General features: G+C 50.7%; 1 protein-coding gene across 1 annotated transcript; it reads left to right on the top strand.

Annotated features, from left to right (window-relative positions):
• Positions 1–707: 707 nt before the first annotated feature.
• On the top strand, positions 708–3981 carry LOC131066028 (cytochrome b-like). Its single transcript, XM_058000707.2, has one exon. The coding sequence runs from the start codon at positions 2048–2050 to the stop codon at positions 3254–3256; it is 1209 nt and encodes a 402-aa protein (XP_057856690.1). The 5' UTR covers positions 708–2047; the 3' UTR covers positions 3257–3981.
• The last annotated feature ends 11778 nt before the right edge of the window (positions 3982–15759 follow it).

Below are 15759 nucleotides of genomic sequence, written 5' to 3'. Positions count from 1 at the left end.
TATTCACAGGTTCCGGGTCGACTGATCCAAGTCCGCTATATAGAGTAGGGCTGGTGCTGCTTCAGCTGCTGAATCAACTGGCCCTTAGAATAGTAGGGCAATCGGGTCAACTGTCTCTGCTAATGGAAGGAACACGTGCTTTCGGATGTGCATCACCTATGGGCGGGTAGGAACAACATGGGATGTTGTAAGCACTTGTGGGAAGACGATAGGATTGTAGGAGCAGCGAGGAATGTAGTAACATTGAATGGAACACGAATGGAATAACCCAATGGTCGACCGCCCTCCCCCCACGGCACCGAGGATCGCGCCCCATCGAAGGATCGAACACCGTTGCCCCATAGGAAGGATAGGTGGGGAGCGGTCATCTACTCTGTCCCACTCTATAGACGAGTCATGGGTCATCTCTCTTATATACGCTGCGTGATGGATGAATCGCCGCATGCACTAACCCTGCAAAAAGGAGTGGTCCTCCCCTACTATCTATAGGGCGGCCCCTACTATAGATAGCTGGGGGATAAGATATGCCGGTGAAGGCTGGAGATTACACACGGGATTGTTCGAGCAAGAAGGATCATGCGCCATCGAACTATAGTTGCATGATGGGGGTCACCGATGATGGTTGGTCATCTACTCCCCGGTCATCTCATACGTTATATGATGGGGATCATGACGGGGATCGCCGCCCACTCCGCTCGATAGACCGGGTCGCCCGGGGGCGCTCGGCCTTGACCGTCAATGCAGTGTACCGTTCACTATCTATAGTCCTGCATCACTAGAGGACTATACTATGGCATCACTTCACACTACTATACTCTCCCCTACTATGGATAGGGGCCCCCCCCCAATCAATAATTTGGATAGGCTCCCAGCGGGGGTCGGACGAGTACCGTCAGGTCCTCTCCCTCCAAGCTATTCTATTAGGAGAGGGGCGTTTCTCGATATAGGTAGGGGGCCTCGATGAACCGGGTGATTCTCACCCTTTCTCATTGAGAAAGAGAGGTGAGCCTCCCCTCCCTTTCTACCCGCATCTATAGTGGGGGGTTCCAATCGGAGTAGACATCTATGGGATGGATTAGTACTAGCAACAGCGGCATAAAAGCAATCAACGGAAAACAAGACTGACCCCGTAGGGGCCTAGCCGGAAGAACCAATCTAAGCCTGCAGGGTGGGAATGATGTTCTCTCCAAGCATCGGGTGTGAGGCCTACCCACTGTTCATCTGGAGCATGCGATAAAAGTTATGGCTGGTCTATTTTATCCATCTCCTAGTTTCACTAGCAGGCTTATTAATTAACAGAGGTTTCCCCGCAGTGCCCGATTCTAGATCAAGAGCGTCGAAACAATGCTAATAATGAGAGGGGAAAGCACCCAACTTCTATCATACGGGGCTGTGCGGGTGGTCGGGACATGCTTCCTTATTAGCGAGTTGGGGCTGGATGCTCCTACTGAATCGAAACAGTTCACTACGCCCTACTATTTGAGAGGGCTCTACGGGGGGCCTACTAGAACTAGTGCCGGGGTGGGGCCTTTCTATAGTTGATAGTAGGGCCCCCGGGACATGGAATGGGTCTAGCTCACGATAAAGCTGCTTCTCAGAGGTCCATAGAATTGTAGGGCGGCTAGAATTCTTTTCAACTTCAATTGATTCTATACGTAACATGCCTGGCCACTCATGTGACGTATATAGACTGCATCGTTATACTAGAGTCTAGTTTGGCCTAGACTATCTCCCGGGCCCTATAGATAGTAGACCGTGTCGTATCTCCGAAAACAAGGATTCCCCACATCTACCTACACAACGATCTGCATGGGGATAGACACACAAGCCCGATCGGGGGAGTCTAGGTGCACCGATTATTCCCCACATCTACCTACACAAGCCCGATCTGCATGGGGAAGTCGATGCCGATTAGCTTTTTAAGGATAGGCAAATCTTTTTTGGTGCCATAGTAGATTAATAAACCTGCTAGCCCTTGAGAATAGTAGGGCGGGATTGGCACCCGGAAATTTCCATTGAGGGGGAGTCGAATTGAGGGGACAGAGACATGACACAACGATTTTCCATTCTCAAACAACCCATATTCTCCACACTGAACCAGCATTTGATAGATTATCCGACCCCGAGCAATCCGAGTCATTGGCGGGGGTTTGGTTCGTTAGCTGGTATTTGTCCAGCCATTCAGATAGTGACCGGCGTTTTTCCAGCTATGCATTACACACCACATGTGGATCTAGCTTTCAACAGCGTAGAACATATCATGAGAGATGTTGAAGGGGGCTGGTTGCTTCGTTATATGCATGCTAATGGGGCAAGTATGTTTCTCATCGTGGTTTACCCCCATATTTTTCGCGGTTTGTATTATGCGAGTTATGACAGTCCTAGGGAATTTGTTTGGTGCCTCGGAGTTGTCATCTCCCTGTTAATGATTGTGACTGCTTCTATAGGACATGCACTACCTCGGGGTCAAATGAGCTTTCGGGGAGCTACGGTAATTACAAGCTCAGCTAGCGCCATACCCGTAGTGGGAGATACGATCGTGACTTGGCCGTGGGGTGGTTTCCCCGTGGACAATGCCACCTTAAATCGTTTCTTTAGTCCTCATCATCCACTCCCTTTTATTCCAGTAGGCGCCAGTCCTCTTCATCTGGCCGCATTGCATCAATATGGATCGAATAATCCATTGGGTGTGCATTCAAAGATGGATAAAATCGCTTCTTATCCCTATTTTTACGCGAAGGATCTAGTAGGTCGGGTAGCTTCCGCTATCTTCTTTTCCATTTGGATTTCTTGTGCTCCTAATGTATTGGGGCATCCCGACAATTATATACCCGCTAATCCGATGGCCACCCCGCCTCATATTGTGCCGGAATGGTATTTCCCACCAATCTATGCCATTCCTCGCAGTATACCCGACAAATTAGGAGGTGTAGCCGCAATAGCACTCGTTTTTCCACCGCTTTTGGCTCTCCCTTTTCTGAAAAGTTCGTATGTTCGTAGCTCAAGTTCTCGTCCGATCTACCAGAAACTCTTTCGGTTTTTCCTGGCGGATTGCTTACTATCAGGTCGGATCGGATGTGAACCCGTGGAGGCACCATATGTGACTATTGGACAAATTCCTTCAGTAGCTTTCTTCTTGTTCTTTGCCCTAACGCCCATTCTGGGACGAGTTGGAAAGAGAATGACCGATTATTACACCAATCACTTACAATTCGAGGGCATCGACCGAACTATCTCCTCCGATGCCATAGAATAGTAGGGGCCCACCCTCGATTCTAGCCCTTATTATAGCAGGCGTCATTAATGAACGGCTCGCCCAACTTCTATTGCCCCCCACCCACCCCGGGTGGGAGGAGGCTATGGTACTGCAGTCAAGCCCTCGACATTATATGGACCCACTTTTCTCGACATCTCGACCAACCGGTCGAGCCCGAGGGCGCTCTCCCAATGCAGACCCACCCCACCCCCCTACTAGAGTTAATTAGAAGAGGGGGAGGCGGGGTTTTAAGGCGGTCGAGAGCCCGTGGGGGGGGCGGTGAGCGATAATTGAATTTGGCGAACCGCCCCGGACTACCCGGGAGAGGACCGCCCCACTAGACTATTGAACCCCCCCGACTACAGTTTAGTTCAGTGTAGTCTAGCCCGGGCCCTTACTCTAGCAGGTTCCAGTAAAGAATTGACTGGTAGACTCTAGTTGGCTTTTAGTTGAGTTGAGTCTAGAAAGGTGGTCTAGTGCCGGGTAGCCCTACCCCCCACCCTCATAGCTTCCCCCATGCTTTCCGTTGGTAAAAACTGACCACCCGAATCCCTATATCTCCGGTTGTATCTTGACAGTAGTCTCTTTACCGCAGATCTTGACTAACTATTCGTACGCTTCATTCTGGAGATATATATATCTATCTATCTCTATCTATCTATCTATATATATATATAGATAGATATATATAGATATATATAAGAGATATAGAGATAGAGGAAATGGAACTACAGCAATGATGCCCCAACTGGATCAATTCACTTATTTCGCACAATTCTTCCGGTGTTGCCTGATCTTCTTCGTTTGTTGTGCTGGAATAAGATATGTGCCAGGTGTGATAGTGGTGCGGCTCTATCTAATCTGTAGGAGGCTATCGGACCCGATATCTGAGGTTCTTCCACCTTGGTTTCGGGTCCTATTTCCATTGATCAGCCGTTTTCTCTCCATGCTCTGTTCTTTTCTTGGCATGGAGGGGGGAATTGATCCGTGGGAAGTCCCTATCCCCAATTCTTGTTGGATGCTGCCCTCTGGCGGGGAGTTAGATCTGAACGAACCCCCGGTCGATGTCGGGCGAGGGTTCGACCTCAATGAAACGCCGGCTGATGTCGGGCGAGGGTTCGACCTCAATGAAACGCCGGCTGATGTCGGGGGAGCCTCATCGTCATCCGGAGCGATAGTAGAACAGGCGACAAGGCCGCTGGGGGATGACAGCTCCTCTTTAGTAGAGCAATCGGAGAGTGCAGCGGTGGCGGATCTCGCTCGCTTCAACCACTCCGAGAATTTCCCTGAGCGTTTTTGGTGGGGTCGCGTCAACTCTTCTTTCCGCCTTGGGAGAGAGAATATGGACACTCTTTTCCACGAAATGGCGTGGCGCATCAGTTCAGAAGGCGGTTCGGACCGCGCCGAATCCTATGTGCTATTCGCGGATGGCTGGGCTTGCCATAGTAAACACTTCGTTTCTCGGGCGACGACTGAGGAACTAACCCGCCTACAACAAGTGATTTTCGAGCATTGTATTGGGGCCCGGAGGGGGAAGGCCCGAAGGCACCATTTTCAATTATTTCGCACTCTGATTACCAGACGCCTACTCTCCATTGACTAGCTCTTGGTTCATTTTAGAACTACTATAACTCCCTCCGCCCCATCTGCTGTTGTGTTGCCAACGAATCCTCCCAATGTTTCTATGTTACGGCAATTTCGTGAATGCTATTCCGATCTGAGTGGTCTGATCCCGTGTCCCGTGCTGTACTATTATGATGTCAATGTCCATTGAATCAATGTTACCAGCCGTCAATTCGAAGTGGATGAGTGCCAATGAATGATAAGCGTGGAGAGCTGGAAGGTAGCCCGGACGGGTGATCTTCCGCTGTTGTGGGGTTCAACGCAACTGGCGTTGGTCGAATAACGTGGTGTACGAAGTATTCGGGTCGCGTCGACCCAACAGCTATCTAGCGTTTCACTCGAGCTTAGCAGCAGTTACCATCCTACAGTTCATCGGAGTGCCATGAATGATATCCGTGCCCCGGGATGCCTTCATCGGAGGTAGGGCGATAGTGTCCTCGATTCTATACTACACATGCCCACCCCCCCTACAATTCTATGGGCGATTCTAGCAACTATCGAGTGCCCCCTACTATTTGAAGGGAAGGGCCCCCTATCAATTCTATGGGGCTAGAATCTTGTCATTAATGTACTTAGCTAGCCCTTACCCTTTCAATAGGCCGGGGGTAGGGGGGGCATGTTACGTAGATAATCGATAAAATGGTCCTACTATCGCCCTCCGATGCCATAGAATAGTAGGGGCCCACCCTGCATGGGACCCTACCCTACCTATAGAGTACTAGTAATCATTTCATTTGGGTAATCATTTGGTCGCGGGGCCTAGACGGATAACGAATAGCGAGTAACGAATGAATAATAGGTACCCCCAAATGCAGAGTGAGGCAGAGTTCGTGAGCCGTGTAATAGGCGACCATCTCGCGCGGTTCGGAGGGCACTTGAGCCGCAGCGTGTTGACCCCCTATCCAATTCCCGGGCCAATCCCCCTTCCGTACCACCCAAAAATGAGATTCTCGCCGAATCCGAGTTTGCTGCTCCAACCATTACCGAACTAATACCCATTCTGTTTAGTACTTTAGGTGCTTTCGTGGCGTATCATGTCAATCTCGTAGCGGATCGATTCCAACGAGCCTTTCAAACTAGTACTTCCGGTAATCGACTCTATTGCTCTTTAAATAAACGCTGGTTCCCCGATCAAGTCTTTAATGACTTCATAGTCAGATCGTTCCCGCGTTTCGGATACGAAGTCTCATTCGAAGCCTCAGACAAAGGTGCTATTGAGATATTGGGCCCTTATGGCATTTCGTACACATTCCGGCAATTGGCCAAGCAAATGAGTCAACTTCAAAGTGGATTCGTCGTGCGAGGAGTGCGTTACAACCCGTGGCCGCCTGCCCCCTATTGAGCCCTACCCTTTATCGAGGTAGGGCTTGGCGGGGGGGTGGCTCCTCCGTTGTGGGTAAACGGTAAACCCGACTCTACGAACCTTCGGCCGGCGGTAGTGGGGGCGTTAAGACCGGAGCTTTCTAGTAGTGCCAGCATGCAAGCAGGAATGCAAGTGAATGAATCCCCCTCTTTCCACGAGGCTGGATAGACCCTCACCGCCTTTATCTTCCTCCGTAACTATAGTCCCACCCAACCCCCCCCTTTTTTGATAGAGTTTTCTAAGGCTATCAGGCTAATTAATAAGTGGGGGGCATGGCCCAGGGGTGGGTGGGAGAACTTGAGCCCCCCACCCTGCTGCCCCACACACGGGCTATTCCACCCACCCTGCATAGTTAATTCGAGCCCCCTACTATTCTAAAGGGCCCCCGGTTATGCCCCCGGGCGGGGGCTGGGGCGCATTCCCTCGACATTCTATGGACCCAGCCCCCTACAATAACAACTATGATGGGGGGGGGGGTAGGGGGGTGGGGGGGTAGGGCTTGATTGAAGCCCGCCTCTTATAGTTGCTAGAATCGAGGTTGGGTGGGGCTCGATAGTTGGCGGGTGGTTAAGCTCGTCAGGTGAGTGTTTTCCTTAAAGAGCGGCTATCTAGCGGGAGTCGCTGCGGTAGTATGCCAGTCCCTATGGACGAGGGGACAGTCATCGCGGGCGCAGGCAGCCCTCTACCATCCCATTGCATTCTATTCCCTATTCCATGCCGGTGAAGAAGCCCCGGGTGATGCCCAACTATAGATACAGGGCCCTATCCTCTGTAGTGGGGGGTGGGGCCGGTTGGATTACAAGACCGCCAATAATCGAGTCCCACCCTCCAACTAGAATTGTTACTCCCCCCCCATCATAGTTGTTATTGGGCGGGCCCCTACGATAATATACCTCCCGGGGGGCGGCTGGGGCTAGCAGGTTAATCCATAGAATAGTAGGGGACTGGTAGATTAATGCGTTCATTAATAAACTTGCACTCGATAGTTGCCCTACTATTCTAAGGGGGCCCCTACTATTCTATGGGCTCCCCTACAATAACAACTATAATGGGGGGCGGGGGGGGAGGGCCCCGCCCAATTCGGCTGGGGCTGATTAATGGCAGCCCCTACTATTCTCTGGCGGCATCGGAGGACAATAAAGAAGGCCCTGCCGGTGTGCTAGGGCATCGTCATCATTCCATTCTATATCTCGCTTGGATCTTTCTTTTCGTCAATCCATAGTCCAGGGAGCGTAATTGCCAGAGCACGGGGGATATAATGGATAGTAATGATTTCGGCAGGAGCAGCCGGACTGCTATAGCAAGCAGCCTTTCCGAGCGAGCCTCTGGGATCTCCTGTAAACCTCCCCATGATGTGGCAGAGGGGGGATATTGGGGGAAGCAGTGAGTGGAGATTCCCCTGCGGAGAGCCGGATGAGGGGGGACCTTCACGTCCGGTCCGGAGGGCGGGGATATCCCGACCCTACTATCACTATGCCTTTGCAATGCCACTCGGTTTAACTCTCCCTGCGACTTTTTTCCGTATGTGGGATCTTCTATCCCCTTGGGTAGATAATCGATCGTCTTTCATTTCGATAGTGAGTAGTTTCTCCCCATAGGAACCGGGTAGAGTCTATAAAGCGGGCCAACCCCCGGCTGCCCCTATTCTGAAGTAGTTTGGTTCGTGCTCCTTCCTCTCCCTGATCTTCTCCGGTTCTTTCGAAGAGACTAAGGGTCATAACTAAACTATAGTTCGCTTGACCCATTGACTGGTCAGGCCGACGAAACCTGACAAAAGCAACTGAGAAGTGATTGCCATGAACACCCGCCATCATGCATGTGGAACGAAGAATGGCGACAGCGACCGTTGAATCAAATGCTCTTTTTAGAATTTTGAGAAAGCTATTCTAGCAGGCTTATCCATAGAATTGTAGGGACCCAACCTTCTATAGTTGGGTTTTCCTGCAGAATCCATCCCCGGGCGGATATAAGGGCCCGTTTCCTCTGACTCAATCAATGGAACTACCAACGCCTATGTGCCGTGATGCGGAGGCAACGGAATCGGCAAATCGAGTTTCTGATGGCACTTTCCGAAGCCCTATAGATAGTAGGGGGTGGGCTTGGAAGTGGCCCTGCCACATAGCTTGATCCGAATGGACTGGGATTTGCCACTCTGGATTAGCAGCAAGAATGGCATTGGCCCCCTACAAGTCTATGGGGGAACGTTGGCTAGGAATTCTGCTGCGCATTTGGGTTCGCCCCAAGGGCTCTGAAACGCCATTTTATTAGAACAAGGCCCAACTATGACCCAGACGGAGTAGTTTTCTTGATAGGAACACGCCCGTTCGCATGGCTTCTCCTTCCAGCATCAGCCGGATTAAGAGGACAAGTTCTGCAACCCGCCGGATTATGAGTGGGTCAGAAGAGTTAGAAACGAAGGGCCAGACCCTTCGCCGTGCCATCCCAGACTTCGGGCCTTCCATCAAAGGGACTACCTGCAGGATGAAGAGGAGGTGTGTGTCTCCTGTATCGGAGCAGGAGTCTTTCTTGTGCTTTTACTCGCTAACTCAGCTTTAACGTAAACTATTCTCTCATTTCGGTCACTAGGGATAGCCTAAAGAGAAGACATAACTCCAAAGATCATTGACGAATGCCGGGCGGGCTTTAACTGTAGAAAATGTCGAGGATGCTCGACCAACGGTTTTTTTTCCATCGAAGAGCTATTTGTCTGATTACAGCTATTCAATAAATTCTCCTCCTGAGATTCGCCGCCTTAGGCTGTTTATTCTCCGACAATGTCGATTCTCCGAATAAAAGATCATCACACCTATATATCACTGCATACAATACACCATAGTGGTGGAAAAAACAAAACCAACACCCACCCTCTGTTCTATGCTTTTCTGGGTGGGTGCACCCTCTATATACACGGTACCAAGGTACCACACCTACCTGCACGGAACTGCCGCCTACTGCACGGTAATCACTCTACTGCACGGTAGACTACCTGTTCTATTCTTTTATGGGTGGGTCTCTCTTATATCTACTCCAATCCGCACTACTCCAATATCTAGATATATGCTCCGGTTCCCCTCTCTTTCTTTCTATATGCTATTTCCCTTCCTTGATCGAAGTATTTACCTGCTCCTTCGCCCTACTATTCTAAAGGGCCCTCTTCTTCTATTCTATTAGGAGGCAGAGCCCTATACACACTTGGCGACCCTTCAAGATCAGAAAGAAGGGGAGGATTTCTTCTTAAATGCCCTTTCTCGCCGCCCGGACCTTAAGTCATGACCCTGACCTGATTTGGAAAGACCTTTGCCCTCCCTCCCGAACTAATTGGAGATAACTAGAATTCCCTAGCCTATAGAATAGTAGGGCTACCGACTACCTGGCTTCTATATCCTCCTGCCATAGAATAGTAGGGGCCCACCCTTTCCTAGCCCATAGAATAGTAGGGGCGAATAGTAGGGCCCTTTAGAATAGTAGGGGCCCCTCCCACCCGCCACCCACCAACTAGAATTGGAGGAGGACCCCCGCCCGTTGGCAAAACAGCCCGAGAGGGTGAAGGCCCCGCCTACTATTATAAAGGTAAAGGGGGCATGTTACGTCTATAATCTGAACCGAGTGGGCATGTTAGGTCTAGAATCTGCCATAGATAGATAGATAGTAGTTCTTCCTCAATTCCCGCCCCCTACTATTCTATGGCCCCGAAGTGGGAGGAAGCAGAAAGCTTTCAAGTTCGTTCAACCGCGTAACATGCCCACTAGAAAAGGTAGGGGGGGAGGAAGGATAGGTGGGGGAACTTAATCCGGGAAGGCGAGCCCACCCCGATTCAAAGGTGTCAGACATTACTGTGCCCTACTATTCTATGGGGGCCTTGATCAATTCCCTAGAAGATTCAATCGAAATCAAGGTTTTCGGTGTCAGACATGACTGTGCCCTACTATTCTATGGGGGCCTTGATCAATTCCCTTAAGGCGAAGATTCAATCTTCATCGGAATATTAATGGGGGGGGTGTCAGACATGACTGTGCCCTACTATTCTATGGGGGCCTTGATCAATTCCCTTCCCGGGGTGGGATGAGGATGATCATTATCGCTCGGGGGGTTCTCCGCGGCCGCCATCAGGCGGTGATAGAGTCGTTCTCGTAACTCTGTTGGCGAATCACTACCATAGAGGTTCCGCCATCGGGTAAGTTCGAGGGCCCGGCTCGTCCTGAGGCAGGGCGGTCGGTTCGCCGTTTCCTGTTGGCTCCGACCTAATGGTCCCCTCCCGATCTGAAAGCAGCGCCTCCTCCCGAGCTTGAAGCAGCTCTATGCGCCGGTCAAGATGTCCAACCATCAGGCGTACTTGGCGCTGGATCTCCTCGTATTGTGCCAGCTGCTCCGGCACATCTAGCCGGATCTGCTTAGTCTTGATTAAGAACTCTAGCCTACTAAGAGCTTCCATCGCAACGATCCGTTTCTGCTTCTCTTCTTCCGAGCTTTCAAATAGGGGCGGGGTTTCCGGGTTAGTGGCGACCTCCGATGGCTCCACAATGCCATTTACTGTTTTTTGCACATTAGTGGGCTCGGGGCCAGTCTGCTCCGGTTCGACGGGCGGTTCTCCTTCGTTAGATGACCCCCCGAAATACTCCCATAAAGAAATAAAAGATCCTACAGCTACAAGAAGTTGTGTGACCCGCTTGTGCCAGCAATTGATCTAGAAAAGAGCTTCTTAGCTTGGCAAGGATGGATGGGGAACTATCACCCGAAGGTGGTGACGTCGGGGGGCGGGGGCTCCCATCGCCGCTGGAGCTGGGTGATAGGGTGCCCTCTCCGCCCGCACCATCGCCATCCTGACTGGCCCACAAAGTATCCAGCGACAACCCCAATGGCCATGCCGATTAATAGAATGAAACCACAAATGACGAGTAACCAGATAATTGCCTCTTTTCTCGATCTAACTATTTCTGCCTCCTGCCTCGGTAGCTTGTTCTTGCCCCATTTTAACAGTTTCTTTCTGATCAATAACTCCCCCTCAATAATGCTGCGGGTGCCCCCTACGTACGGCACCACGAAAGCAGCTAATTTAGGTTTACGCTGCGGCTATCGCCGATGACGCATCATTCCGATACAGTAGGCATTGAACCGACTGAACCTACAATATCGAGATACCTCTCTCAATTTGAGGTAGGCCTACTATTCTGGCACTAGAACGCAAAGATTCTATCTATACTACACATGCCTTAGATGGGATTGACGATCGCCCCTGTGCATGCATTCATGCATAGGGGGGGTGAAGATTCTATACGTAACATGCCCCCGATGAATTCTAGTTATAGTTCTCCCACCCACCCCGTAGAAGGTTGGGGCAATCTAAAATAGTTCTAGAATCGCCCATAGAATTGTAGGGGGCCTTAGAATAGTAGGGGCCACCCTGGCTTCATCAGAATAATGGCAGTGTGCATTCATGGGGCCCGCGAGGGTAGTGGTGGGTGGATATAGAGTTCCGGTGGGATCAAAATATTGTATATGTATTACCAACTGGGGCAGCTACCATAGAATAGTAGGGGCCCACCGGTTGTTCTTGATTTCTGAAAGAACATATTACGGATCAAACTCGGGCCAGCCATTTTGAGTATGATAAGAATAGAATAGTAGGGCCGAGACAGTAGGCATTGAACCGACTGAACCATACCCCCCACCCACCAACGCCGAATTGTAGCCCCGGCCCCATGGCTTTGAATAGTAGGCCATAGAATTGAGTACCCTTTTTTCTACCCTGGCCCCAACTATAGTAATTGTCCTCCCACCCACCCCGGTTGGGGCCTCCAACAAAACTACTCTAGTTGTGCTCGATTCTATACGTCCTATCAAATTGTAGGGGGCCCGGCTGTTGTTATTGTAGGGCTAGCGAGCTGATGCCATTAACTGTTGTTATTGTAGGGCTATTCGGGGTAGCCGTCAATTAATGTACGCCAACTCTCAATAATTGAGGTTGCCTATTCGCCAGGGTTGGGTGGGAGGGAACTCTAGTTGGGTGCCTCGAATTGTGTAGGATTGGAGTAACTATATAGAGGGGGGGTGGGGGGAATTAGAGTTTCCCGTTTAGTGGGCTAATGAACAGGCAGGCAGGCATGAATACAAGAGTCATAAGGCCTACCCTTCCCTATCGCGTCCAGGCAGGCTATTCTTCTGCTGGCCAGAGGATGGGTCCTCCATTACATCGATCGCACGGTTCACTCCCAATATCTCTTTCATTAGCGGGGGAGGTGGCAGCATCGGCTGGAGCAGCGATTTCAGTAGCGGGTGTTCTTCATGGCCATAGAAGAGAGTAGAGCATCACCGAGGGAGGGATCCTTTCATCAACTCCCGTGCCGGGATCAGGTAGGGTGAATGCTGGGGATAGAGGTGCAATAATCTAAATAAGGGGCGGATGCCAGTGGTGCTGCATCGATAAGGGATGCATGGACAGGTCGACTATCCATTTCGGAATCGGGTGGCATCTATAGTTATTAATCAGTAATTAATTCGGCCCTACTATTTGATATGGAGAAACCTGCTAGAGTAAGCTAGAATACGCTAGAATAAGGTGGGAGGGAATCATAGGGGCGAGTCGATCGTCTCAAACCGATCCTGGCACATTCATGACCGGCTGGGATTACTCACCATCCGCCCACATATCGGATTCCAGAAAAGGAGGGGATGGACCGGCCCCTACGGGGATCCCGATTCGGTAATAGGTCATGGATTAGTGGACCAACCAACGGGTTATCCGACCATGGAGGCTGGAGCAGCAGGGGAATCAGCGGAGGGGGGGACGTGGGGACGTATCAACCACTGAACGGTACCGGGGTGGGTGGGAGGCCCTGGGAATTCTAGCGTGAGGGTAGATTCATTTTTGGGAGGCCCCTACTATTCTAAGGGTTCCGAGGGCTAACAATGGGTCGTCGGTTGAGTTGAGATAAATGGATGGCAAACAGCTCTCTTGGCGTCACATGAATCATCTTACCAACATGAATAAGTGGGCTTGCTCGACAAGTTAAGTGTAGGAGCAAGTGTGGGAAGATTATGAACGTAACGTGATATCAACATCGTACGGTCATGATTCTCGTAACATGATATAGTAATGCTGGCGGGCTCAACGATACGAGTACGATGCTGGGTGGCCAATGCAGACCTGAAGGCGCATAGATGACAATGACCGTGGACGAGACCTGTGGACGACATGATCGGAACAATGACCTTCCCGCCCCGTAGGGCCGGGGCAGGAGAAGGGAAAGAAGGTAGGTGGTCGAGCCCATCAATGTCGAATGAGACTCTAGCCGGAATGGTTGAGTGGTCACATTTATGCGGTTACGATTAGTTGTTACCGGATGGATTCACGCGGTTATGACGAGCTGTCATGTTCCCAACATATTCAAGATGATGTTGGTAAGAGCCCACTTATTCATAGTTGTTACCGGATTCACGTTACAGCGAGATTCGGATTCGATTCATGTTACAGCGGTTATAGCCATAGTCATGGCATCCTGCTATATAGATATAGGGCGTCGGCTCGGCCAGTATCATGGAGAGGGGAAGAGTATTAGAAAATAACTAACACGCCCACCCTACCCACCGCGATTCTCAGGAACCTACTGGGCGCCAGCACAGTTTATTCTTCTTTAATCCGGCATGTTACGTATAGAATGAAAATTGATATCGAACATAAATTGTTTAATATGGGTTGGAGGGCCCCTAAAATTCTATGGAGTTATCGGAATTGATCAAAAGTTTAGGTCATATGACTGCCTAGAGTTTATTTGGCCGACCCATTGATTTTTCGTCAATATTTCCCCCCACCCCGGATCAATTCATTGATCAAAAGTCTCGCGGACATACATCTCCTCCCACCCAGTGACCCATAGAACCTTTAGTTCCTTCATGTTGTCCCCCTATTACGCATCGCCGGTCATATCATAAATGTTGAGATGTTTTTTTATTAAAGAGTTTATCTTCGCCCTACTATTCTAAGGGCCCTACTATTCTAAGGGCTCCGAAACATGTTTCTGTATGCTCCTGAAGAAGCTAACTACATATCCAGAGGTGGGAGGGGGAAAGCACTGGTGTTGATTAGGGACTGGTAGATCACAAAATTGGTTAGGGGCCGGTTCCCGAATGAGCGTTTATTCGGCCCTGCATAGGCAAACACCACAGATAATTGATACGATCTAGCGGAGCCCTAAGTAATAGTAGTTGGTACCTTCTATCCGTGAAAAGCAGGATTCGATCCAGTGCTGGTAGGGAGTTGATTCAGCAGCCCCATCACTTATTCTTAGGCCGCGGCATCACGACGAGCAACTATAATCCCCACCCTGCTGCCCGATATAATTCCCCATGAATGCTTACCCTAGCAAGCTGATTAATCTGGAATTAATCCAAAAAATGAATACGGCCCCCATAGCCAACAACTATAGTAGTTCCTCCCACCCACCCCTTATCAGCTTGTTAGAGTACGGAATCAGCCCGCTACTTTGACGCTATCTCGAAGCAATTATAGTTGCTAGAATCGACCCCTTTCGTCGAAAGTCTGGCTCATATGTGAAAGCGAACCGAAACTCCGCATATTCGGGGTGGGGAAGGGAAAGTAATAGGCCATCTCTCCATTGAACTATCCCTGTTGTGGCCATGTCTCCCGAACTGAATCAGTACATATGGCCTACCTTCTTGCGCACTCTTTATATAGTAGTGGGGTTCCCCGTTAATGGATCGAATCGGCCGGTTGGACGGACTGTAAGGGTAGCGAGCGACTGGACCATTGGAGAGGGAGAGGGTACACGAGACGGGGAGCGGACCTTACAGTCCGTCCAACCGGAAAGTCCGATTCGATCCATTAACGGGGAACTCCTTCCCCCCTGGCCGGGTGGTCGGATAGATCGTCGGCTCTTCCGTGGTGGTAGGAGCTACCCTACTACCCTCGTTCCTTGGGTCCCTATCGCGGGCGGGTCGTTCTCTGTAGAGGCCGTCTTCTGTAATTGATCGGCTGGAACAGTTCGTCCCTCATCTTCGCAGTCGAGAAAGCTCGCTCGAAAACAACGCCGCAAAAGGCCGCTGGCGCCGGCCGATTGGCCCTAAACTAATAAGGGATGGACTGGACTCCTAACGGTGGGCTGATTCGGGAAGGTAAGGTCATCAGCCCTGCCGCCTTCGTTTGGACTCTCGGCTGTAGTATGGTGGTGCAATCGAGAGGTCACAACAGAAACCAACCGCCCCGATTGGCTCGGGTTCATTTTTTGACTCAGCGCGCCACACTGAGTCCGGCCCGAGAGCCGGTGATACTTTTTGGATGCATGGGCCGCGCTCCGTAACGGGCGACTCCCCCGGCCGCCCCCCAAATTGACATCGAGCAGGGGTGGGTGGATATAGTTGAGCCGCCGATCTATAATGATGCCGCAGGATGGGCCCTACTATTCTAAAGGGATCGATCGATTTGGATTCTAGGATCATAGGGGATTCGAACCCCAACCTCTTCTACGGGGCAACCTGCTAATCTACCTAACTAATATTGCTT

Source organism: Cryptomeria japonica, unplaced genomic scaffold (genome assembly GCF_030272615.1).
Source record: "Cryptomeria japonica unplaced genomic scaffold, Sugi_1.0 HiC_scaffold_375, whole genome shotgun sequence".
Lineage (NCBI taxonomy): Eukaryota > Viridiplantae > Streptophyta > Pinopsida > Cupressales > Cupressaceae > Cryptomeria > Cryptomeria japonica.
This window is presented reverse-complemented; position numbering and strand designations above follow the sequence as displayed.